Below are 26564 nucleotides of genomic sequence, written 5' to 3' on the forward strand. Positions count from 1 at the left end.
CGACAGCGCTGCCATGTTCCCAGTGTCTGTGTCACTTCATGTGAGCTTTAAAGAGAACAAGCCAACAACCAGGAGAGCTGCTCCAGGCCTGTCAGGGAAGGAGATCTTTTCTGATTACTCAGCAGGAGCACTAACATGAAATCAATAGGGTCTCACTCTGAAAGTGTCTTGTATGTGAGACTAGTGAGTTTCCCATTGGAGCACTGGCTAAGAATGACTCCTTCCTATGCCAAACTTGAACCACACCATTGCCCCTTGCTGAGGAAAAATAATACTTCTCACCTTTAATATGAAGATCTCAGGACACTTTAATATAAAATACAAATAAATCATCCCAGTAGTCCCGTCACAGAAAGAGTGATATTATCTCCTCCTCCTTTCATACAGATCCAAACCTTGAGATTAAATGACTTGCCTGTCTCAGAGCTGGATACAGAACCCATGAGATAAAAGTCCCAATCCAGTCTTTTAACTGAGAGGTCTTGCTGTAACCAGCCAGCCTTGTACCCACTGATCTCCCACACACTTAATTTTCCTTGATGTCCCGTCCTTCGTGCAGGAAGTAAGCAACCCGTCCAGTTTTATGGTGGAAGTATCATCCGTGAGCAGAGAGCAGCAACAGGTTTAGGGCTCCTTTCCCGTTTGGGTATGCCTGCATGCTCCGAAGGCAGTGCTAGGCACATGTAGCAGGCAGCTCATAGGAGACGTTTGTGTTGCCTGGGAGGGTGATGTTCCAGGGCAGGCATGACATTGTCCTGCTGTGGGAAGAGCACAGGGAAGTCAGGCTGGGCATTAGCAGGTGGAGGTTGCTATCCTAACACAGAGGCCAGCCAGCCGGTGATGGACCTTGTGCTACTCTGCAACGGTGTGATGAACAGGGTGCTGTGCCCTGGCTGAATGGTTGGAGGGGTGTGCATGGGGCTGTCCTTCACCTCTCCACTGCCCCCTCCCAGCAATACTACTGTTGCTCTGAGCATAGTGAACCTGTACAGCTCTACAGCTTTGTACCTCCGTTGCAGCCAGGTTCAGTGCTTCCAGGGGTGCAGGTCAGTATGCCTTTAAGGCAATGTGCCATGCTATCCCGGTCACAAGTGATAAAAAGCCATGTGTCTGCTCATCCATCCCAATTTTGGAGTGCTTTGCAGTGTTCCACTAGTGAGGAACCGTCCTTAGGAGTGCCTGGTATTTACATAGGAATGCCTCTTTTTTTCCCTGTCTGGGTCTCCAGGGTATGTTTTTACTGCCTTGTGCTTGAGTCTCCTTAACGCACATCAGAGCAGAATTTGAATGTGAGCTGTTTGCCTTCTGCTTCTGGTTTTCCCTGGTTTGGAGTACCCACGAGCTTGCTTCAGCCTGGGGCCAGCATAAGAGTCAACTCAGAAGCAAGCAGGCCCAGCTGTTTTACCCTTCCTGCAAGAACTCTGGATCTGCAAAACTCCTGGCAAGAATATTGTATTATGGAGAAGACCTCTATCTCTCTCAGGATGAGGACATGGCTGCTTCTACTCTGGGTAAGGCAATTATGGCTGAAGGCATATACTCTAAAGCCTGGCTTAGAAAATGCCAAAATGATTGTCTTTAGCCTTGGTGCTTTATAAACCTTTGCAGTATAAGAAGCAGAAATATATTTCTGGTCTTCTGCTGTCTCATCCTGAAAAATGTTTGTCTGTGTTTCAGATGGGGGCCCAGTGTAGACAGGGGGAAGATGGAGAGAGCAAGCAAGGACAAAAGGAGTAAATTCTAGTTAGTTCAAGCTTTTGCCATGGTCTGCAACTTCAGCATCTTTTAAGGTGATGTGAGTCACATCCATTTTCCTTTCACAGTACAATGCTTTTATCCTGGGGAAAGAATTGTAGAACACTCTTAGAAAACTACCTTGGTAGTTTTTCTTTCTCACAGGTAGAAAATTATTTAAATAGGAATGCAGAGGTGATGGGAGAGACCTCTTTACATGTTTATCTATAACAGGAGAGAGAATGCATTGTTTCAAACCACAGGCTGCATCCAGAGGCTCACTGGATCCCTGTAAGCTATTCCTGTGACTTACTTGCTATCGAGAGGCAGCTGGGCTGCACAGAACTTGCCCACGATGGATGACTCATCCTTCCTCCAAAATTTATTCTTGGGGAGATACTTCAGTGTCACGCTGTTTATCTGGCAGAGGGGAACTCTGTGGGCCAGCAGCTGTTTGCCCATCACCTGGAGCTTAGGTCTGCAAGGCAGGGTGAGAGATGTGAGGGAGAACACTCAAGCAATCTGCATATGCAGATGTGTTGGAATACTGGAAGAACCCAGCGTATTATCATGAAGCCCCCCACAATAAAATGGAGTGAGAAGACTCATCTGTCAAAACAATTCACTGCACGAGTCTTACTGGCTGTCTCTCCACGTTTTATCTCTGTGGTCAGGAACATTTCTGTATAAATGTCCTTTCTTCCATCACACGATCACAACACCTCTTCCTGCTGTTGCATGTAGATTGAAACACTGCCCAGATTGCTACAGAGGTGAGTGGTGAAAAAGGCCAACATCTGTGAAATCATGAATGGCATGGATAGTATCGGTTCTTCACTGTATCTGAACTAGGGCTCATCAGAGAAAGCCAAGAGGTGGCAAGCTCAAAAAGATCACACACTGCATAGAGTACCATTCCTTCTAAGCTGTTAAAATACCTGCTGTGGGACGTTGTGGATGCTAGAAAGTTTACATGACTGTATAAGTCATGGGAGGGTGACTGCACAAGTTCATGGAAGACAAAAGCTAATGAGGACAAAGATCTCACCTTTGGCTCTGAAAGTCCCTGAGATGTAATTAGTCAGACACTGGAAAGCTATTTGGGGAAGTATTGCTACATGTTTACGCTGATTTTGTTTTAAATACTCTTCTCTGAGTACTTGCTTTTGACCATGTTGAAGGTGGGATGCTCGGATAGAGGGACGTTTGTCTGTCCCTCTGCTCTTACCCAGGTAACACGAACTGAGAAATACCAGAGGTTTGCTAAACAGCCAATGATCAGAGCCCAGCTGGTCGTGTGCCGCAGAGGAGTGCTGCCCAGCCATGCTATGTAGGTGGGCTACCTCCCTTCTGTGGACTCTCCAATGGGCCTTCTTATGCTTGATCTGCTTGGCACCTCTAAAAGCCTGGTGTTCATCAGTTTCTTTGTGCTCATGGAGAATATGTGTGTAGCTGAATTAGCACAATCCCAGAAGCACCTGAGCAACTGCCTGATGAGAAATGTGATGGTAGGGAAAGGGGAGAGGTAACAAAAGGGTCAGGAAGAGTTTACAATTCTGCTAACCAAAGCAGCTCTTAGGAGTGGGCTGACAGCTGCATTTAGTGTCCTCCTAGGCCACAGTGGCCAACCCAAACCAGTGTATCCAGTCCCTCCCATCCTTTAGGCTGCAGCAGTAGATACTGGAGGTTTTGTATGTCTGACTGCATCTGGCTTGAAATTATCTGCCAAAAATAGGAATCATCATGAAATTGTGCTTTTAAAGGTGAATAATGGGTAGCAAATGGAAAACAAAAAGCGGAGAGGCCATCTCTATTGCATATTGTCCATGGGCAGGATCCAGCCCTGCCCTAGGACAGAGGAACACAACAAGGTTAAGCAAATTGGAGAAGGTCACTGGTGGGACTGACATTTAGTTCAACCTCACACAACCTTTGGATGGATGTAGGACTCTTGGTTGGCTTCAGAAGTATGTTTTCTTGGATATAGGGGATGATGTTGTGTGATGTGTAAGCAATGGCAATGCAGTGGTGAAGCATGCTGTGTAACAAGCTCCTAACTCTGTCAGCCCCATGGCAGCTATGGGGCTTGGGGACATGTCTCTTGGTGCAGTTGTGTGGAGTAACGGCAGCCTGAGGAGTGAGATTGGAATTGATGTTTGAGAGAGGAGAAGGGCAACGTGAGGTAAGACACAACCATGCAAGTCACCTGCTAAAGGTATGAAACTGACTGAACACTCCCAAGTACCTGTGCACTTCTGGGGAGCTGCAGGATGCCACACATGTCGGATTACCTGAAATAAGTCAGTGAATGATCGGTGTCTGAACTGCAATGTGAGAATCTGTGTTTAGATACTCATTTGCCACTGAGCTTGACTGCACTGGAGGGCTGAGCTTTGCCTAGAGTGGGGAAGTTTCTTTGCTCTTTGCTGCAGTGTGGATTCAAAGGGGTATCTTCAATTTTATACTTTCAAATCTGTAGGTTCACTGCTGTGAGCAAATTTTTCAGTTTTGCCTTGTGCTTCTTAGAACGGCACTTAAATGAAACACAGTTGCTGTTCTCCTAGGGTAAGGGTATCTCTGGATAGGTTACCCTGCTATAAAACTCTACTGTCTCAATAAAACTTGAGGGTGCAGCAAAGCCTTGGGATTGCCTGCCCGTCTCACTTCCCCTGGCAGCCTGTCTCCCCAGCGCTCACATGCCTTCTGTGGGATGCCTGTCGAACCCTGTGTCCGGCAACTGCAAAAGGAAGTGCTGCATGGGTCCTGACTTGACCTGACTGTTCCTATTTCCTCCCTCCCGCATCTTTGGAAAAGGCAGATTTGGCTTCCAAGCCAGGGGGGAGGTTGAACACGCTGAGCTCCACCAGGCTGGAGTACAAACTCCAAATTTCCGTCCCTGGCTGGAAATCTGTGACCAAGTAGCTATGTCATGCTGGAAAGCACCCTGGAGCGTGGCTTCCCCTTCCCTGGTTCTCATTCCCCACCTGCCGGTGCCCAGGACTGGAGCAGCAAACACAATTAGCTTGAGATGACAATGTTCTGGCTTAGCAGACAGGACTGCGTGGGAGCCAGCAGTGGAACCCCTCTGATCCTAGGAGGGCTGGCTGGGGCTCTTTAGCAGACTCTTTTCCTGCTTCCTGAGGCAGCCAGCTGCATGTCTATACTGCGGTTCCCAGCCCACAGCCGCGGACAAGAAGGTGTAGGAAGAAGTGCGGAAGTGATCTGGGGAACTTTTCTGTGGTGGGGAGATCCCCCTGCAGCAAGGGCTGCGGAGCAGGAGCCCGAGTCTGGTCCTTTAATTCAGATACGGTCTGGAGGAGGCTGGTGCTTTCAAGAGAGATCTGTCTGTGTACACACGTAGTCTTGGGGCCCTGCCTCCTGGACCTTTCCCTGCAATGGGAGCCTGAGAGCTTTGCTGCATTACTGCAGAGGCAACAAGCTACTGAACACATTTCTGACATGCAGAGCTGCACTTGTCTCCTCCTTGCAACTGCTGTCCTATGGGGCATCAAAGGAAAAGTCTCCCAAGGAATAGCCACCAAGTCTATTAGTCTGGAACCTCTAGTGGGTGGGATCTTGCTGTAGCCATCTCTGTCTGGCAGAGCAGGGATATTAACCATCTGGCACCGACTGCAATTTAAACTGGTGCCAGGCAAGGGTATGACACAGAAAAGGAACCAGCACAGCAACACAAAAGTATGCAAATTTGGTGATCCCTACTGCTTTGAGCACTGGGGGAAGAGGTGGATCTAGCCAGGGTTATTGAGACATAGTAGCACATGCCTGATTCTTGAGAGCATTTCAGGTAAATATGGAGGGACTCCATAAGAAAGGTTGTGGTTCATTTTGCAGTGACTGCACTCAGGAAGATAAGCTATTGTTGTGCCTTTCTGGGAGTGGAATAAACACCCTTACACATGGAGCTGGGAATATACAGGCCAGAAGCATGCACTGTTACTCACATGGTGATTTTTGCCGAGTCGTTGGTACTGTTGCTGCAGAAAGTGATCTCAATGCTGGTGACTACATTTCTTTTCGTCTGCAACTGGAACTCAACCAGGCTGTGATGGACTGAACGAGAGGCAGGTATGTAGGAGTGAGGGCAGGTACTATTGGTTAGACTTACCCCTGCCAAAAGAAGGGCTCTAACACTCATTCCCTGGCCCCACCAGCAGAAAGAAGATTAAACAAACATAAAAGAAACTAGTCTCTGTGTACGAGAGGCACAGCGGGCAGCTCTGAATAGTACAGTGTAAACAGACAGGCATTTTCACTACCCTTTACTTCGTTCCTGACGCCACATGGCTGTACTGATCTGGGGCTGTGCCCACGCTAATAAATCTGTTAGAGAGGGCTTTATGGGGCTGATGTGCAGGGGTGTTGCTCTTCAGCTGTGTGTCTCAGACCACCTGGGCCACAGCAGCTGATTCTGATGGGGCTGGTGGGTTGTAACTGCCTGGCCTCCCCAGAGGCACTGCCTCATTTGGTCAAGACCCTTCTGACTTCTTTTTTCATTGTACTACTTACCACAGAATGGGGCTGAGGTACTGGTCATTAAATAAACTTTCACTTCCTTTGGCAGCTTTCTCATCTCGACACCTGCCTGTTCCAGCAGGCCTGCAAGAGGAAGTAAAGCCAGTGCAGGGAAAGCCATCAATGACTCAGAACAGAAACATAATCAGTCCTAACTCATCTTCTCTCACCCTGCCCAATTTTGCTGTCTTAGGGACAGACCCTTTTCTATACTAGTGCAAATCAGAGCAAGTACAAGTTTGTGGTGTCTGTTTAACAGATTAACAGTCTTTCAGAAAACCTCTCCTGGCTACCCCAGGTAATCATCATCAGAGCAACTCTTGGTGGCTTTGCTTCATTCCTCTGCTAACAAACTGTGTTATCAGTTGCACCTGTGCAAAATGAGCAAGACTAAAGACTGCCAAGCCAGGAAACTTAATGCAGATGTAAATGACAGTGCAAACACAAGGTGCTGAGAAATTGAATCTCTTGGTCAAGTGAGAAGACCACCATAACTTGAGGTCTGTGCCACTGACTAGCTGACAATGTGGCTTGGTGAGATGGGGAAGGGGTGGCTGATCTGAGAGCACCTATGCCAAAAGAGGCCTCTCCTTGTATCCTTCTGTACCAGACTGCAAATAGCACCAGAGGATGCTTCCACTCCTCATGCCACAACCCAGCTTCAGAAGCCTAAAAGAGGCAGCTATTAACCTATCCCAGTCCAGGGAGCTCATCTTTAGGGTGGCCATGGCAGGAATTTAAGAGAAGGAGGTGACATAGCAACAGTGACTGTAGAAGAATGGGCTTAGGCTAAAATTTACAGCTGCTTCTCTAAACCAGACACTTCTTGAGCTAATTGCTCACTTGTCAGGCAGATGATTCTGGAAACTCTCTTTTAACTCATTTGTGGGCCCTATGAAATGTTTAATTATTTAAAAGATTAAAGATTAGAAATGTTCAAGATTTTGGTGTTCTACCTCAGGCAATATATGAGCTTTTAGACCTTCTTGTTGGAAGCCTGAAAACAAAACAGCTTCTCACTATCCCCAAAGAGAACCAAAGCAAATCCTGCTCTGAAAAATCTGAACTGCATACTGTGCTCTGCACTGACACCCATCAAGAATGTATTGTCATTTGCTCCAGGAAGGTCTCATGCTGGTACTGTACCTATTCTGGGACAGGAGAACAGGAAAGGGTCAACACAGTCCACGCAATGACCGTTTAAAAAATCTTGATGACTTGCACAGGGAAATGCCAGGATGGGACAGGAATGTTTCAAGGCACTGACATAGAGATGCACTGCCCTCATGTGATCACAGATCAGATACTTATAACCTGCAAGAAAAAAAATGCACCCAGAGAAAAGCAGCTATGAGTTTCTCTGTTGGCTTCAGTCTTTTTGCATGTCCCAAGGAACTGAGAATCAAGAAACCCGCTTGCTGATTCTGCAGTGAACCCCTTCCCATCAATAACATTTTGCAGAGCATCTCTGTGACTATAAACCCAGATCCTACTGCAAGGGAAGCTTTGCAGGAAGTTAGAAGTGCATCTCCCAGACTAACAGAGTCTGTCAGAAGAGGGGGACCACAGGGCTACCACATCTCCATCAGTGTACCACTGATGAGGCCCCAAGTTCTCTGCATGGGGATACAGTATCTTTGAGTCCCACCTGCACCAGCAATGGGAAGTGAGATGCCATAGGTTTCCCCTGTAACCTGACCCTCGATGCAGCTGGCTCATCCAGAACATATTTTAATATTTAGCTGCCCTATTTACTGTGTAAAGTCCTCTAGAAGGAAAGAACAGTAATCATACAAGCTGTATCTCTATGTATACCTAAGTATACTGTGTCTCTAAGACACAGCTTGCAGCATGAAAACAAGAAGTAGCTTTTGCTAGTAGCAATTAAGAGCCTTTCTAGCAAAATTTTTTTGTTGTTGTTGATACAAACTCTATTGATGCTAGGGTTCTGGCTCATACAGAAGTGTCATCAAAATCATGTTTCTTGACAGTAGTGCTGCCAAGACACTTGACTTGTATGAGATTTTAATTTCAGCTGCTTGTACTGCTGAGAGGAGATGTGGGCCATGAATCACTGCTGCCATATGTCTTTACAAATGCATATTGTCTTACTTTGATGACTGCCCTGACTGTAGCGGGATCTGGTTGCCAAACAGCATTTTCACAGGCTGCTGAATGGCTGTGAAAGCCCCTTGCTTGGCCACAGAGTGTTCTCACCTGCAGAGATGAACCGGGGGCATCCTGGCTGATCTTTGCCTCCATTCACGAAATAATCAATGTGGCCTACAGGAATCCGGATCCCAAAATCTGAAAAGAGGTGAAATGCAACTTCATTCTTACACTTGGCTTTTCTATAGGCTTTACTCTACATGGTGTATGACAGACCCCTATAAACTGGTTGAACATTAGTAGTGCTGGACCTAGCTCCAGTGCTGGAGACAGCAAGGACCAATCTCCTGTTCCTGCACAGCTGCATTGTGCAGGTTTGCTTCACGAAGCAGAGAGCTCCAGGCCCTGGCATCAAAATGTCTGGGAACGGAAGCTTAATCACCAGCTCTGTGACTCAGGTTCTTGGTTTTGTGTAAAGGAGAATAGAACTGACCACAGCCTTAACTGGGGATGATGAGTCATGATTGAGTTATGTTGGTAGAGATTTTTGTGTTCTCCAGGCAAGAGGTTTGACTCAAAGGCACCACATTATTCTTAAGCACGTTCTGTCTATGTAGACCCTAAATACTTTAGAAAAGTTACTCTGTTGTTGTACCAGCTGTTGGTTCAACTCTTACTTTCCACTGGCACTCTCAGCAGTATCTTTCTTAACATCAGATGGGAAAAAGCAAAGTAAGACTAGACATGTAAATTCCTTCCAGGCAGTAAAAGCCATGCTAGGCTGCTTCTGCATAAACTCACTCTGCTGTAGCAAGGTTAAGGAAGAAATACTTGCTAGAGGGTTGCCCTCTGTCTAATGTCCACATGTCTGTTGCTTGAAGCACTCTGTGGTATGGTTATGTGCCAATTAATTCATCATTAAAGCTTATCTAATCAAGAAGCTTCTTCAGAGTGAACCTGAACTTATGGTAGTCTGGCAAAAAAGGGAAAAAGACCTACAGACACTTTAGCAATAATAATAGCAGAGGGAACAGAAGCACGGGCCGAAGAAGATAAAAGCCAGCTTACTGTCAGCATCAGTATGAATGGCTTCCACAAAGAGGGCATCTCCAGGATCCAGGCGTTCCTCAGGGCTGGCTCTGGTATACTTAGGGCCTGCGGGATCCAGCCCTGTAACAAAATCAAACACCTCAACAACAAGCGCCTTTCAGCTCCTCTCTTATTTCTGGACCAGTTATTTTATTTAAAACTTGAAAAATGTTGCTAGGCAGAAGCGATAAATTATTCCCAGGTTGCACTGATTATACTACAGAATGGTTTCTGCCTACACTAACTTCCACTGCAGCTTCCTTACCTTGTCCTGCACTGTTCCTCTCCACTTTAGCAGTTTTGTACCTCAAGCTTCTAGCCTGTAAAGCCATGACTAACCTTCAAATAGCTCTGACAGAGTGGGTACAGAGTATCTTTTGGATTAGTGAAAGAGAATCAAACTTGTAGACCTTCCCTAGTGGTACTGTCACCTGTATTAGCACTACAGTCTGAGAAATCCCACTGAAGATCATCAGTTAGGTGACGAATTCAGCATCCCAGGCATTACAAAGGTCTGATAGGATCAAACATCCTTGAAACAAAAAGGCTTCCGAGCTCTCTCCCAAAAATAAAATCAAGTCCGTCAGCAGGCATCTACATTTTTGCCTAAAACTTGCTCCTAGAGCAACTTCTGGGGAGTTGAAAGAATACAGAAAATTATCCTTGGCAACACCAAGGAACAGGTTGAAGATAATATTTTGTTGTTCTGGCTGAGGTTTATCCTGGTGACTTTTCATAGAAATGTAATCTCACAAGATTTTTTTTATTCCTCAGGCAACAATAGTTTAAGAAGCAGCTCCAAATGCCACTTAGCCTCAGCTGGCCAGTTTCACTGCCTTGGACTCAGTCCCATTAATTCTCTATGGGGAAGATAATACAAACAATATAAAAATGGATGTTTGCATTTGTGAGGGGGGAAGCAAAGACAGAAAAAAATTATTTCCTATTCTTTCTATAAATAAAAGCTAATCATGAGAGAAGTCGTCAGAAGAATTTATTGCTTTAATTTTTCTTCCATGTTCTTTAGTCTTGACACACACAAAAAACTGAGAGGTTCCTCACCTACTTCTACAGACCAAATTTTATTTGAAGGTTTTAAGAGGTACTTAAAAGTGTTATTTGCTGTAGCTTAAAGTTCTTCCTGAGGAGGGAGAAACACCTAATATGAGCAGCAGTCAATTCTAGCACGGCTCAAAGGCAAGCATGTTTCTATATTCTCTATGCCTACCTCTTCCAAGCACAAGCTGCATAAACTCCATCGAGGTGTACATCCTCAGCAGCTAAGAAAACTATTCACTGCAGCTATACTGCATGTAACTGAATTCCTTCAGGATTTTTCATTTCCTCTGCAAATATTGAAACAAATTGTTCTTCAGCAATTTCAGCTATGTGCTGTTCATTCCAGTTCCTCTACCATCTGCTTTCCTGCACAGGGAGATATCTACAGGAACAGGCACTGGTTAAAGAAACTCACTTCATTTAAAAAAAAGAAAAAAGAAAAAGAAAAAAAAAAAAAAAGAGTCTGTGCTCTTATCTCCAAAACTCCCTCTGGTTTTGCTCCACAGCTCTTTTTAGGTGACTGAAAACACTTCAGCAAATGATGGCTCTGGGATCACTTTCCTCTATGCATGTATGCATGTATGTCAGGAAGCGAGAGATGAGATCAGACATATCTTGGGTATAAACCCACGTGTCTTCAGGCTCCTAAATCTGAACTGGAACCTGCAATGCACAGCGTGCCTATGAAATCATAGGACAATCAGGAGTGTAGAAAAAGGGTTGTCTTCTAGCAGAGTGAAAAATTTATAGAATAAATAAACCTACAGAGCTTTTGTTACATGTAGACAGCAAGGGGGAAGAGTCTCTGACTCTGAAGTTGATTACCATGGTTTCCTGGGAAAGTATCTGCTTCTGCTCATCGGAAAGATGTTGCTGATCATAAAATCCTGGTGCAGAAGAATGGTTACTCCAAGTTCCTCCTAACATAAACTTTGATTCACAGCTTAAAAAGGGGCCTGGCATGAAACTCAGCTCCCGTGAAGGAATGCCTGTGTTTCCTGCAGTGTAGGTAGCTGTGACATGTGAAGGCTGAACTAACGTTTCTCTGGACTGCCCTGCTGAGCGTGCAGTGAGACCTTCCTTAAGGCTGTGTCCCCTGTCAGTGAGGCCACTGCCCACCTTGCTGTCCCCTTGGCTCTCAGGTCACGTTTTCCTGCAGAGCAGCTCACTCTTGCTGGTCCCCCACAATGGACATGCATTACAATTTTAATTTTAAGAACCACAGAGGTATACGTGCTATAAAGCAGAAGCAAAGCACATGGTTGCTGTGGGTTTTCATTAGTTATTACAATGTCCTGTCCTCTTTTAAGAAGACACCAATTTGAAGAGTGGAGCAGAGGTGGAAGGACCCTTTTGCAAATGCATGCATTCTTTTGGCGGTGTGAAGGGGACTGATGGCTGGAAAGGCATCATCAGGCTCTTCTGAAGCTAGGAAGATGCCCTTAAGCTTGGATCTGTTGAGCCCTCATGCAATTAAAAGCCACTATGGGTGGCTCCCCTTCCTTGCTCTTCCGTTCTCTCCCTTGAGGAGCAGGTGAGGACCCAAGATTCAGTTTTATGATACCTGTTATCCGTCCCAGCTGACCACCATGGAAGTGTCCCACCAGGCCCCCGACATGTGCACCAAGGCTTACCCCAATGATATGGATGGATGTCCCTGAGACTCCCAGGGCCTGCAGATTGATGAGAATACAAATTAATGTTTCTGTAGCAGAAAGGTAAGATACCCTCTGTCCCAGCCCACACAGCAGCTCTGCAACTCTTCTAACACAGGATTGCTTTTGAGGTGTATGGTGGAAAACCAAATAGATGTAGGAATGATGTGGGTTGCCCTTTCTGTTCTTCAGAATTCTTCTTCAGGTCCACAGATGCAAAGTCAATCCTAACCAGGTCAATCAGATGCTCCTGTTCATAACTACATAACCTGTAGCTTCTCTTTTCACAGCTTGCTTCACAGTTAATTTCCTTCTCTCAGCTAAGTGACTCACACACATGATGTGAATAATGTTTTTCTCAGTAAAGCAGAGGAAAGGATTTTTCACTTTTATACCACCATTATACCATTATCCTGATTAGTATTTTAAGATTATATTTTCAGAGATTAAGATTTCTCCATGGGCTGAACTACTAGGTAAAGCACAGCCATTTAGACCTGATGTGAGATGACCCCATCCCTACAGGGATTCAGCTGCCTGCATGCTGGTCTGCGTGATGCAGTACCATACAATGGGAGCACATATGGTGCACAAGAGTGTGGAGGCAAGATGAAAAATCCTGACTTTGAAATGTATGAGGCCATATCCTGGAGCAATACTGAGGCTTATGAGAAAAGAATATAGTCGTCTGTGGTTGCAGGAGAAGCTGGACAGAAAAAGTCCTTAAGTAGCTGGACTAGAGCACAGCACAGATGCAGAATGAGTGGTGGGGACATGGTCCAGCCCAGTTATTTGTTCACTGTGTAACCTAATCAGTAATGAGGGGTGACAGTCCTCTCCCCCTCCACCCCATCCTTCTCATGACAGCGGCTCCAAGGGTTGCTGTATTTCTGGATAGAAATGTGTGACAGTGCACAATGTGATGCATACCCAGGAACTCCTTCCTATGCTGTGCAGTCTAGGTCTGGAGTGCAAAAGTTACACGCAAAGTTTACTCACAGTTGGTTAACACAAAGAGGTGTCACCCTCATTGCCTAAGTGTTGTTTAGCTGTGCTGTGCACAAAGGAACTGGCACATGTCTAGGGATTTCCAGCTACTGGAAGTGTAACTGAAGCCCAAAGCAAGTATAAAACAGCCTCAAATCCCACACCCTCCAACTTCCTGGACAAAATTTCCAGGCAGAAGAAGACTGTCCAGTGAAGCATGGATTTGAGAAAACCTAAGGCATCTTTTAGGTTTATTCTGGGCTGGAGAGGCATCTGACAACTGGCACATTTTTCCAAAAAATATCAAAACTCAAGAGAAAGAAGAAAAACAGTGGTATGCCCAAGCCTGGACTGAGAGAGGAAAAAAAGAAAACTCTCTACTGCTATTCCAGAGTGAGCACTGTGTAATGAGCCTGCTTGTCCAGCTCCTGGAGATAGCAGGTTGGGAGCAGTTCTCTGGATTGCTTGCATGAATGATGTTCTCTGGCCATGCTCGCCCCCACTGTAAGTCCACAGTAGCTTACCAGGAGCTTGCTGATGAACTGTGAGATGGAGAGGGCCAGCTGTGTGACATTTTCCACTGCAGAGGGATAGGCTCCTGTAGAACCATAAACCCAGTCTACTGCGATCACATTAACCTGGCTTGTGTGCAGTATGGCATGGACAAGCCCTTCAATCCAGGAAGGTTTGGTACCCAAAGCCCTGTGGAGTCATCAGAAACAAGTATGTTAGGTGTTTTCCAAAACAGGGCATGTGTCAATATGTTGTCCACTGGTGCTGGAGTTTCACTTGTTTCAGAGGAGGCTTCCAGACAGTTGCTGAAAGTTTTTTTCTGGTGCCAGACATCCACACTTGGCATTTCTTTTCAGTGGTGTAATAACACCTTTCAGAATGGGCTGATTCAGTAATGAATGAGATAACATTTGCAGGGCTCAGGCTGAAAACTCAGTCTTGCTGTGGTGCTCCAGTTAGCCCCCCCAGAGCCCACCTGGAGTAAGTGAGCTGACTGGCAACATCTGGATCCTGTTTTGCCACCAACTGGCAGGAAGTCCTTGGCCAAATCACTTAGACTTTCACTGCTGCATTTCCTAACCTATCGACAATTAAAAAAAGAAATATCTATATCCAAGAATTCAAGGAAAACTGAGGAGGCTATTTTCTACCCACTTCCCCTAATACCACCTGGTTAGGGGTGTGCTATGTCACATGAGGGCAACAGCTCGTTTTCTGAAAAGACCCTGCAACATCTTCTGTGGTTTCACCCTGGTCTTCTATGCACTTTCTCTTTAGGCCTTTGCACACCAAAAAAAAAAAAGTTATATGGTCAACACCTAGCTGAAAAATGTCGCAGTAAAATAAACTTGCGGAATGGTGACAGCTTAAAAAAAAACCAGCTCAAATCTCCACAGTTTCAAGAATGGAAGTGTAATGTGTCTGGCTGGGCTCCTACATGGCTGACTAATCCAGGCTGTCAATAAATCAGGGCATGAGCTCCAAGAAGACAATTTGAAGGGACAGGAATCTTGAAGAAAAACTTCTTAAATAAAAAAAAAAAAAATCAAAAGAAGGAAAGGAAAAGAAAGAGGCAAAGGAGAAGAGAGGAAAAGAATGAGTGAGAGAAAGCGATCCTAATTTCCTGACTTTTTTTAGGCTTTCAAAAAAACGTGAAATATGCACAAAATAGGCAACTGGTCAGAATTTTCCATGCCTCTGTCCCTGGCCCACCAACAGTCTCCCAGACAATTCCCAGGTCGTCTGGAGCTGAGCACTGCTAACTCTGTTCTTAGCAGGTGTTCTGCATGCAGCCACTCTGCTGGGGAAACTAAGGTCGGAGGAGCATGAGGATTCTGTGCCAGCACCAGCCAATGCTTAGGAATGCCCCAGCAGCGGTTAATTTATGAGTCAAACCTTAGTTGCAGCACACTTCTTACTCTCACCTGAAGCCATGGATTATGATCTTTGTTTCCAGGCTGCTGTTGAAGCTGCTTTTCTTGATGTCATCATCAGCTAAAATCAGCTCCCCGCAGCTGGGGCTTGAGGAGGTGAACAGAAGAAATTGGACCTTAAGTTTACTACCCCGTAGGATATTTGCTGTCTGGAAGTCAGCACAGCGATGCCCTGAGAGTCTGCCTGTATTTCCTGCAATGAGAGGGAGTGAATAGCCTATTTAGTCCGTGTCTATGCAATGGGGAAAAAAAAAAAAAAAAAATCTCATTCTAATTCAGTAGGAAAATGGAAGTAGCAATCTCACTTCTATTGATAAAAATTAAAAGGATAGAACATAAATTAAAATCAACCTATTCTGGAAACTTTATTTGACAAAGTTGTTTCTGTCCTTTGATGGAATTCCAGCACTGGCTGGGGAAGATAATTGTGGATATCATGGTACCTTTGACTTCTGAGAGGTTTTTTTCCAAGATGCAAATGACATTGTTAGGTTTTTTTCCCCAAATCAGCCACACACACCAGCTACTAAGTACATTTATTAACTTGTTATCAGATCTTTAACAAAAATGATTGCCAACAGGTAGGTAGTCACCACTGAATGGGGATATTTCTATTCAAATTCTGGTAGGTTTAGTAGAAGGTACAGGTCATCAGAAACTGATGGCAATTTGTCAGAATTGACAATTGATTCAAAAATCCATAAATAAATATGAGAATGCTGATGACAAAATGTGCCAATAATAATTCCCCGATTGATTCATTTACTGGATGAAAATGCTTTATGAGAAGAAGGAAGCTACTGCAAGGCACTTTGATCTAGACAGCAAAGAAGAAAAAACCCAAAACCATAAAAAAACTTCAAATCTGTAGCTAACAAAAACTGAGCAAGTTTAGGCTAGAAAGCAAGCATGGAAGTTTAGTAGTATGTATGGCTAGCGGTATGTATAGCTAGGTTACCCACAGAAGAGCTGCATTGTCCATCTTCTGTCATTTCAGGGAACTGGCTGCTATTTTGGAGGGCTTGTTGAAGGTAAGATGTTGGATTTACTGAAGGACTAATGGGGTGAAATTTATTGACTTGCAATGAGCAGGAAACCAAGCTATTGATTAAATGATCATTTCTGACCTAAAAATTGTTACTTTATGAACAGGCATAGTTGAATCCTGCTGCAATGACAATGTCTGCACTTTCTCTTTGCTGGACTGGAGGAAGCAAAACAGCCTTTAATCTGCACATACAATAATATTAAAATGAAAAATTAAAAAAATCAACCAACCAGCTTCCTAACTGCTGGCTGTTTCCATAAAAGATACTTTATACTGGCTAGGCAGAACACAGCCTAGGGGTCAGCACAATGGAGCGAGATTCAACATTCAGATTCCCCCTTGTCAGATGTGACTATCTCTTACTGTTGTTTATTTTGGTCTTCCTGTATACTGAAGGTAAGAGAGAAAGAGATCTTCTCTGAGATCAATTTGGAAAAAACGCAGCTCATGAGCCAGCTTAACTAGCAAGGGCAGGCTCAGTGCAAGCATGGCACATGTCAGAAATGATATAAGACAAGTGGGGTTGTGAATAAATGTAAGGCAGGAGGTGCACTACTGTGAAGCTGCAGGTGATGTGGGACTGTAGTGGCAATCACAAAAGCAGTTTTGTTGATAGTACAATTAAAGAAGGACATGAAAGAGTGGAGTTTGTTTATTTTCTCTCATCTGCTGCAAATCACACCTGCTAAGCTTTCAACGCAGGAGATGCCAGCACTAGAGGTGAAGCGGTCCCTTTTCCACTTCAGGTTAGTGGAGTTAAATCATTTAGACTGACTGAATCAAAGCATGGGAGAAAAAAAGACCATTCTTGCACTACCCTTTAACCCAGCACCTAACCAGGTTACAGCAAGGTCCTCTTGACACACAGGTTGTTTAGGGAGAATTGAATACAGATACTTCTATATAAAACTTTCAATCCCTTGCCAAGCATTCATGTTTTTCTTACCTGCTTGTGCTGTGCTGAGCAGGAATAAGACAGCAAACAACTTACTTTCCAGATCCCCAACCATCTTCCTGTGAGTCCACTACAAGTAGGATTGTAGAGGGGAAAACAGCTGTGGTGAGTTGCTTGGTCAGCTTGACTCTGTTAATGGTCAACCAGCCCGTGTTCTGCTGGGAAAAAAGGGTAGGGGCAATTACCTCTGCTCTTATTTGACCATTAGCCGAAGTCTGTGTCAGAGGGCTTCACTGACTTTTTGGTTAAAAAACATGCTGATGTTCCCTTTCCCCCTACCTCTCTTTCCTCAAGGCAAACTTCTCACTTCAGAAATTCAGCTAGCAAAATCAGTCCCAGCAAGCAACAGAATTACAGTGCTTTACCCTTGCCACCTAGACCTGTCCGCAAATTCTGACTAGGGATGCTGATTTGTCACAAGGCTTCACAGGTCAATGCCAGGAAGATTCATACCAGCCTCGCATCTGTGTATTTTCCTATCGCATTGCTGTCTTTCCTGGTTTTCTACTTCTGGTCAAGTTCCCATAACTGCCAAAAGAAGGCAAAGCAATGGATTGCTTCTGAAAAGCGAGGGGAAAGACAGACTAAAATGTAACTGGTGCCATATGGCCATAATACACTCAGGCTGTACATTTCTTAGGGCGGGGACACTCTACACGTCTCCTTTGGAGACTGTGTGTCAGATACTATGGGAAATAGAAGGATGATCTCAGTAATGCACCAGTATCATAAGCATGCAAATACATCAAACATATCTTTGAATAAAAAACTTTACTGCTTTGGTGTAAACAGCTGGAGAAGCCTAAGCATGCTACCAAGCATGTAACCAGTAGTCCATCACACGACATTCATGAGATGACGGTACCATCCCCCTGGCTGTGCTAGGCTTTCAGGTAAGGGCACGCCTGTTCCCTAAGTCTCATTGGTGTGTGTTGGTCATTCTTGCAGAAGAACAAGGTGGCTTTACCCTTGACTGTGTCAAATGGCAAGAAGGGTAACGAGCAAAGGAGCGTTCCCCATTGAGGCATTATTCTACAGCTGCTTAAACAACAAACTGAAGAAATTGCTTCCGTCGGTCAGACCACAGACCTTTGCAAAAGCATCCAACATTATTTTCCTTTACAGTTACTGGCAACAGCAGTTATTTCTTTACCCCAGTTTTCTCTGGCCAAAGGCTTTGGGACTACTTTAGGCAGATCTTTTTTATTTCTAATTCACTCCTGAAAGAAGTTTTGTCAGTTCTCACAGAGAAGTTAGGCAAGCATCATCTGCCTGGCCTGGAGGGCTACTAAAGCCCTGCCTCATCTGCATCCTCCCAGAGACATGGATTCAGGCACATTCTGATCCTGAAATACTTGGCTCCACAATCAAGCTGGCTTCTTGTCAGAGAAGTAGGTTCTTAGTGTCTCTTCAAATACACAATTGAGATTGTCAACCCAACCAATTTTCCAAGATTAAAAGCTGCAATACGAATAGCCAACTCCTGGCTTCCACCCCACTCTTCATCTTTCTAGCCCTAGCATTAGACTCATGTCAATTCACGGATTGTAAGATAAAAGCCCATAGACTGCAACAGGCCTGCTCCTTCACCACACCCACAAATTCCACTGCTCTGGATAAGCTTAGTCAAGAAACAAGGGAATAAACTTGTGAAATCATACCAACAGGCAGTGACATTTCCATACTACAAGCCTCCAGAGCAGCAGTGCAATTGTGAAAATGAAAAATTTCTCAGAGTAAAACAAATCAGAGCACCTAAAGAAAACCAGGAAACAGTTCTTTCCATTTTTTATTAAATTATGGTAATAAGCACTACATATTGTATCAGAATGCAGCTGTTACTCTTTGCCAAGTTCTATGGAAATTTTGAAATGCCATGTAATATATGGCATGCACTGGTATTGCAGCCTTAGAGTAAAATGAACCTGTGGCCCAGATGTACAGATCTGATTGAATTTTTGCACTGCTATGTGTATTTGCAGAGTCGCTAAACAACAACTTGGTATGCTAAAAAAAAAAAAAAAACCATCTTCATGAAACCGAAAATTTCTTGAGCAGTTTTTTTTTCCTGTAATCTCAGATTTAGTGATTTCAGGAAATTTTTTATTATATCAGCACACTGTGGTGGTCCCCCATGCAAAGCAGCGGAAGCCAATCAGTTCCTCTGTGCTTCAAATCTCTTACCAGTAGAAGTATTTTGGTGTGAAGGGTTTTCTTCTTCTCGTTTGTGAACTTACTCAGTCACTGCATTTACATTAGTTCAGCAGCTTAACGTTGGTGCCACTTATTTTACTCCCCAATGGGAGTGATTACAATGGCAATGGGAACACTGTTGCAAAGACTTCCAAACCACCAGAGGTTTCTTTTAACACTTTCTTACAGCACACAATCACAAAGCACAGTGTGATTCATTTGAGAATGAGTCAGGGATAATGAAGGCAAACAAGTTTGATTTTATGCACAAATTCTTTTCATTGAAATTGAAAAAATCATGCTGTTTGCACATTCAAGCAAATGCTGAAAGTGCTCAACTCCAGCTGAAAATGTGGTTTCCTCACCCACAAAGCAACAGCTGGCAGAGGCATATAAGCACTGCAAATTCCTGCTAGTCATATGGAAATCTGATCACAAGAAAAATCAATTAGACTGCAAAACACTTCATTGATACTGGAAAGAATGCAGTTGGGGTAGCAGTGCGGGACCTTTAGGGAAACCAAGTGTGAGTTAAGCAAATGATGACTATTTAAAACCACTCCCTGTTGTCTTTGCATTCGAGGGAGAGCATGAAATACATGCAGAGCTTAGCTCACTGTACATTACGGCCTGGATCCTACCCTACCACTGGAATACTTGGTATCACAACTCCTGTATTTTCTGTCCTTTGCACATGGAATAGAAACCATGGCTTTACATTAAGCACCTAGGCTTCTGTGTGTTGTTCCCAGGATCTACAGAGGAATTGGATGTAGTTCTTACCTCAACAAAAAGTGATTCAAACTCCTGACTTTCAGAAGAATATCCTTACTATGAGATAGTAAGAAGAAAATATTAAAGATTGGCTTGGCAACTGATGAAGGGAAAATATGGGCAAGTCTGTTTGGGTACTCTGTCAGGAAAGGATGAAAACCAGTCATTTTCTTGAGTCTTTCATGAGTACTTTATGGATCTTCTACTTAGTATGACTATGTAAGTATGCACAAGAAGGCAGAACGCATCCTTGCCACGTATCTCCCAAAGCACTGTAGTCTCCCCAAAACAGAGGAGCCTAGGTGAGAGCACCAGCCACCAGGCTCAGGTTGCTCTCTCACTTTCTCTGCCCCATGAAGCCCTCCCTAATCATTCTCTACAACATGGAGCAACTTTGTAGGAAGAACTTTGCCCTGCTTTGAGTGCATGTGGGCAACCTCCTGTGGTTCCTTCCACCCTAAAATAATCTAAGTGAAAGTGTCAGTCCCTGCTTCAGATTTATCACTGCTAACCTCAAAAGTCTCATAATCTACAGGAAAGTTGTGGCGTGCAAGGTGGGAGGTGGGATCCTCCCAGCAACAAGGTTCAATCCAAAGTCTCTGACATCTTGGGACAACTTTTTACCTGAGAAGAGGACTAATCAGCAAAGAACAGCCACCTTTGCCATGAGGATACGGCAGGAAGATGGCCATGTTACATTTCTGGTGTAAACACTGCAAATTGGAGCCTTTACAGCAGGGGTCCTCAAACTTTTTAAACAGGGGGCCGGCGCGTGGATGAAGTGGCAGGCAGTCACCTGCGGCTGCTTGGTTCCCCCCCCACAACCCCCGGCGGGGGGGGGGGGGGGGGGGGGGGGGGGCGGGGGGTTGTCTGTAAATACCAGGGGCCGGATTGAGGACCCTGGGGGGCTGTATCCGGCCCGCGGGCCGTAGTTTGAGGACCCCTGCTTTACAGGGTAGGGAGCTCCCTTTGGCACTTGACAGAGATTGGGAATGGAGGAGAAAAGGGAAGATGGACATAAAGGGTTGTTGTGGGTTTCTGTCACTGAGCAAAAGGAATTTATGGGATGGGCCTGACTCCATGTAGTGGTTCCATTTGGAAGCTAGTTACATGCCACGTCATTTCACCACAGCTATCAAGAACAAAGAGTGGAGCCTGAGGTTGCTCCAAGTGGTGGCGAGTAGCTTGACACAGCTGCTTGGAGTGAGTGTGTGGACTGAGCACACTGGGAGAGAGCCAGCTGCGGGATAAAGCTGCAGTGAGAGCATCCTCATCCAGCCCTAGTGCCATGCTGGTGTTCCCCTAGGAAGTTGAGCCTCTGGGACCCAAGCAAGCTTTGAGGCTGTAAGGCCTGCAGCTGGACCTGCTGGCAGCTGGATTCTTCTCCGCCACACTGAGCGGGACGCAGGCGCAGCAGGCTGAGGCATCTGCTCATGGATCGCTGCTATGGGAGGAAAGCTGGCTCACAGCTGCCACTAGCTGCCACTGCAGTATTTGGCAAAATAGCATTTTTTCAATAGCTGCTGAGCATTTCTCAAACTGTTGTAGTTTCCCTTTCTTCCTTAAAAAACCCTGTAGTGTCCAGACGCCAGTCATCAATGCAAAGTCACACCCACAGAGGCCAGCCCACCCTTGGGGGAAACAGTCTGGAGCCCACCCCCCATAGGGTGATATTGCCGGGTGCCCCCTGAAGAGTCCAGCGGGCGTTTTGGGGACATCGGTGTCAGGACTACAAGGTTTAGATGACCACCATTTTCTGAGGCGGCGAGCTGCGTGTTACCTGCTGAAATTTGTTCTTCCCCCAACCTGTGGGGCTCCCACTCCAACGGGAAATTAAACCAATCCGTTTAATTTCAGCTTTTCAATTAGCAGAGCTGAAGCTTCCCTGCTGTCAGAGCATCAACGGGGCAGTTTCTGCCGCCGGCGCTTGCTGGGCTCACACCCGAGCAGCAGAAACCCATCGCAGCACCGCCTCGCACCCCGGCTCCTCTCTGAACCCCACCACGACACCCCGGAGGCGGCCTCGAAGCCTGAAATCCGAGGCCCGGGGTTTCCTGAGGAACCCCGTTACTCACCACCACCTCAGCGGGGCCGCCCACGGCCGGGCGCGGGGAGGGGACGGGAGGCGCAGGGCCGTGACGGTGCCGGCCGGCGGGAGGCAGAGCCAGCCCGCCCTTTTAGACGTCTACCGGAGCACACCCATCGGTAGAGCCGCTCCGGGGTGCGGAGCGATGAGGTCGTCGCTTTCGCTGGGGTGGCTTCTGTGCTTCGTGGCCTTCCTGGGTAAGTCGTGAGGGTGGGCGGCGGGAGATCCTCCGCTTTTCTCCCCTTCGCTGCCGCCCGGCTCCCCTCACGCGGCGCCGGGGCGGAGGGTGCGGCGCGCAGTAGGGCGGGCAGCAGGGCCGGCCCTACCCGTCCCTTCCCGGGGCGGCCGGGCCCCGCGGTGCCGAGCAGGGCCGTGACAGGGGCGGCGGCCCCGCAGCCGCGGTTCGGTTGTGGTGCGGCCTGGCGGAGCTGCCGCCGCCCGCCGCCTCCTTCCCGCCGCCTCCTTCCCGCCGCCTCCTTCCCGCCGCCTCCTTCCCGCCGCCTCCTTCCCGCCGCCCGCGGCGCCCTGCGCGGCGCTGAGGGGAGCCGTCCCGGGCCGGGGGACCGTCCTAACGGCGGGCGGCAGAACCCGGCGGCTCCCCTTCCGCCGCCTCCCCTTCCGCCGCCGGTAACAGCGGAATTCCACAGCATCAGCGATCGGTGTGTTTAGGGTCCACCCGCCCGGTTCGTGTCGCGGGTAACGCTCGTGCCCCGTTTGTCTCAGACTTGGGCAAACGGAAGGTTACGGTGGGAAAAGTGGGATTTTTCTGGTACCCGCATACGCTGAGGTAATTTTCTGTTCAAGTGAAGCGGCTCCCAGGTACCCCCGGTTTGCCCCCGTTCCTGAGAAGCTTAGGAAGCCGGCTTTTATTGTAAAAATATACTTGTCATCCCTGCATCTGAAAAGGCTCATGCTTTGGCATCTGAGTCACTTCCTCAAGGGAAAAAAAAACCGCACAAAAAGCCAAAGGGCTCACGGGTTGCGCCCTCCCTGCGAGGAGACGGGGTTGTTGGGTGCCACGGCAGCGGGAGGATCGCAGTGCCCCCCGCAGGAGCGCTCAGCCAAACTTGCAGTGACTTCGGCAGTCAGAGCTTCGCCGGGGTGCGGAGGGGCTGGGGGAGCTAAGCTGGGGGGGCGAACTGGGGCACCTGGGAGCGTTCTGCATCTGTAGTGAGGCTCATCTGAGAGCCGGGGAGCTCTTCCAGTGCTCTGAGCATCAGCTCATTTTTAAGCAGTATTACTGCCTTCTAGTTCTTGCATGTTTTGCTGGGTTCCTTAATGCTTCATTTCCCTATTCAACTTCTTTTATAAGAACTGAGTTAAGGGGAGAAGACATGGTTCATGTAAGAGCACAGTTTACCCTATATAATGGCTGACAAAGGTATTTGTTAGCAACTCTCGTGTTTTCTTTCAGACTTCTTCCAAAAGTGACCAACACAGAAACCAAACTTACCTGAATGTGGCTTTTTGTTTCTTTCCCTTTAGACAGTTTGACAGTTCTGGGCTAGTTCTTGTTTTAGAATTTTCTCCTTTTCTTTCTCTACACACAGAAATACATGCTTCTTTCTGTGTTTTTGTTGACCATAAAAATACCAGGATTGGTCTTTTTTTTTTTTTTCCTATGTCTTTCACTCCATGAGAGACATCATGGGAACTATATCACAAGGCATTGGGATGAATGGGAGGAACTAACAAATTCAGTTTGCTTGTAGAACGTTGTTATTTGGTAGGCTGTTGATGGAAATGTTAAACACATTTTTAAATCATATAATGGAAAAATCAGTCATCAGCTGTACGAAACTGACACCTGATTGCATTGTCCTGTTTCCTTACTCTTGAATTTTTCAAAATAAACAGAGGAAGTTCTGATTTTCTCACAAAGGAGAAAAAACCCCAACCAAATAAACCCCCTCTGCTCCTTGCTTAAAAACTCTTGATAATAAAAACTCTTGATAAATCTTTGCCTCCAGACCTGTGGCTGTTACATTATATTAATTAATTATAATGTAATTATAAATGTATAATTACATTTATATAATCATAAATATATATTTATAATTATATATTTATAAATATAAATTTATAATAAATAATAAAATTAATTATTAAATTAATTAAAATAATACATTTAATGTAATATATAAAATATTATATTAAAACCAAAAAGAAACAAGTAATTTTTTTGCCCTTGATATTTAACACTGTAGAGTGAATACAGAGTGAAAAATGTTGCTGACAGCTACTTGGCTTAATGTGATTAATGTTCTTAGTCCTATGAAAGCCAGGATTATCTCTGGATTGCATTCACAGCCTTCTTTGATCCTGAGAGTTGACAGTGTGGTTTTTTAAAAAAAAATTGTATGTGGATTTGTTTTTTTTTTTCTTTTCTTTTTTTTTTTTTTTAAATCTTACTTCTGTCAGTTTACGGCCTCATGAGACCATGTTGGCCATGTTCAAGGTGGTGTGGCTGTAGGCTGTCTGGGTGATGCACGGTTCGTAAGGCAGAGGTTGTAGTTTGGAATACATGTAAGTTGGTGTTGCCACAGGACAAGAACAGTTCCCCTGTATGCCACCTTTTTGTGCTATTCTTTATAAAGAGAACTGCAAAGATGATCTGGCTGAAAATTAACTCAGTTGAAGGAAGAAAGTAATTGAGACGTTTTCTCAGTACCGTTGATCATATAGCTACATAAAGACTGTGCTAGTACAGCATAGGAGTGGTATCCGGATGCTGGGAGTAAGTGGCCGGAGGATTTGAACTGTGGTTGTATTTTTTTCCCTAGCAGTTCAGGATAGGCTTAAATGCAAATTGGTTCTGTCCCTAGGCAAAGGCCAGAGACTGAAAATTACCAGTATCCTACAGGCCACAGTGATCCTCCCTAATAGTTCACCATTGCCAAGAGGGAGGATTCCCAGCCCCCTCCCTCCCCCTCCTTGCCTCATGCTGCCATGTGTTGGCCTGGGCATTCACTGCGTTTGGCTCATTGCATTAGTTGTCAGAAGGTGAATGACAAGGGCTCGGTCCGGGGAGGATGCCAACAGAGCAGGACCCTGAGACTGCAGAAAGGACAAAAAGCAAGTGTATGCATGTGTGTGTGGTGTCTGCACCCACCCACTCCCTATGAGTGGGCTCTACCGTGGGTCTAAGTGCTTTCTTACTGGAGTTTGGGGAAAGCAGGTCGTGTTTGTGGGCTCTGGGGGAATTAGCAGGGCTATGGGTGAATATTCTGATAGTCCTGGACTGAACATTTATTTCAGGGTTCTGTGGAACTGGTGGTTCTGAGGGTTAGGAGGGAATGTAATACTCTGCTGCTTAGAGATCACAATCTGGAAAAAAAAATAATCCTAAAAAAGGGGTAGTGGGGAAGTTACAAAAACCAGAAGAAAAATCCAGTATTTAGAAAGATCAAATCTTGAGGCAGACTGTTGCTTGCTGTAAGCTAATCAGCAAGTGCTTTTCCACCCAGCTTTAGCAGGTGGAACATTAACATCTTAATGTTAATATGTGAGCCTAACTGCTGCTGGTATAGACCTAGTATGTACATATATGCATTTCAAATGGGTACTTGAGACCAAAAAAGATGATAATGATAGCATTAAAAATAAAAAGGGGATTAGTTTACAGAAGTTTTCCAGAATAACTAAGCCTTACATCAGCTCCAAGAAAAGTAGTGAAGAAAATCATATCAAGCAGACAAATATATGAAGCATTTATTGCTGATAAATGGAATATTAAATTCCACTCACTTAGTCTGAATAGAATGTGGATACCTTTAGCCTGCTAAAATGCTTGAAGAGCCAGAATTATTCAGGTGAATATTAAAACATCAAGTATAGCACACTAGGTTGTATGGGTGACCTGCTACTCTGTGCCTTGTCTTGTGTAGGCTGCAATTCAAGCTCTGCATTCAGAGACACGATTTGGTTAGCACGGAGTTCCAGGTTACGTGCATCAGCTGAGTAGTTGTCAAACATGACAAAATCAGAAATGTTTTCATGTACTGCAAACCAGGCTAAGATTCATGGCTTGCTGTTTGCTGCAGGCCAAATCTGCGCACCCGTGCTGCTGTCGTGGTTCAGCTGATGATTGTAGGCAGAACACTTGACCATGGCTCTGAATCCTGGGTAGGATGGGAAGGCTGCGTAGGGAAAGGTATCTTCCTGCTGGAGAAGTGGGAACAGAAAATGATGTAGACAGCATGAGGTGGGTGGGTTTGCAGAAGAGGCTTTGCTTGCACGTACCTTCTCTTTGTCAGTAACGCTTTTGTTATGTGATTGGTTTGGAAGGATAAAACACAAAGACATGGCATAAGAAGGAATTTGGAGTGTGTTGAAGGAGATACAGGAGCAGGTAGTCTGATGGTTTCTGTAGAGGCTACTGGAAGCCTTAGCACAA

At 45.5% G+C, this 26564-nt stretch overlaps 2 protein-coding genes across 11 annotated transcripts in view; one reads left to right on the plus strand and one right to left on the minus strand.

Annotated features, from left to right (window-relative positions):
- Positions 1-283: 283 nt before the first annotated feature.
- PLA1A (phospholipase A1 member A) lies at positions 284-22251 on the minus strand. 2 transcript variants are annotated; one of them, XM_040596393.1, is made up of 12 exons: positions 22158-22251; positions 17152-17270; positions 15104-15305; positions 13691-13868; positions 12089-12197; positions 9445-9546; positions 8485-8574; positions 7414-7581; positions 6262-6351; positions 5697-5805; positions 2048-2212; positions 284-758 (listed from the first exon to the last, which is right to left on the minus strand). In XM_040596393.1, the coding sequence occupies exons 2-12, from the start codon at positions 17168-17170 to the stop codon at positions 674-676; spliced, it is 1317 nt and encodes a 438-aa protein (XP_040452327.1). In that variant the 5' UTR covers positions 17171-17270; positions 22158-22251; the 3' UTR covers positions 284-673. The 2 variants fall into 2 exon arrangements, with proteins under 2 accessions (XP_040452327.1, XP_040452326.1); XM_040596392.1 differs by having other exon boundaries at positions 17107-17270.
- Positions 22252-22264: 13 nt separating this feature from the next.
- The window catches only part of CD58 (CD58 molecule), a 51641-nt gene continuing 47341 nt past the window's right edge, over positions 22265-26564 (plus strand). For all 9 annotated transcript variants that reach the window (XM_040596399.1, XM_040596398.1, XM_040596397.1 and 6 more), the window contains exon 1: positions 22265-22365. In XM_040596399.1, the coding sequence (XP_040452333.1) occupies positions 22314-22365 (52 nt within the window). In that variant the 5' untranslated portion in view covers positions 22265-22313. The remainder of the gene's footprint in view (positions 22366-26564) is intronic.

The sequence above is a fragment of the Falco naumanni genome, chromosome 5 (assembly GCF_017639655.2).
Source record: "Falco naumanni isolate bFalNau1 chromosome 5, bFalNau1.pat, whole genome shotgun sequence".
NCBI lineage: Eukaryota > Metazoa > Chordata > Aves > Falconiformes > Falconidae > Falco > Falco naumanni.

Coding starts and splice junctions, on each gene's coding strand:
- PLA1A (XM_040596392.1), bottom strand. CDS start 17,170: ATGGTTGGGGATCTGGAAAGTAAGTTGTTTGCTGTCTTATTCCTGCTC. Junction 13,869..15,103: donor ATCATAATCCATGGCTTCAG/GTGAGAGTAAGA, acceptor ATGACTCCACAG/GGCTTTGGGTACCAAACCTT. Junction 7,582..8,484: donor CCCCCGGTTCATCTCTGCAG/GTGAGAACACTC, acceptor TTTTTCTTGCAG/GTTATAAGTATCTGATCTGT.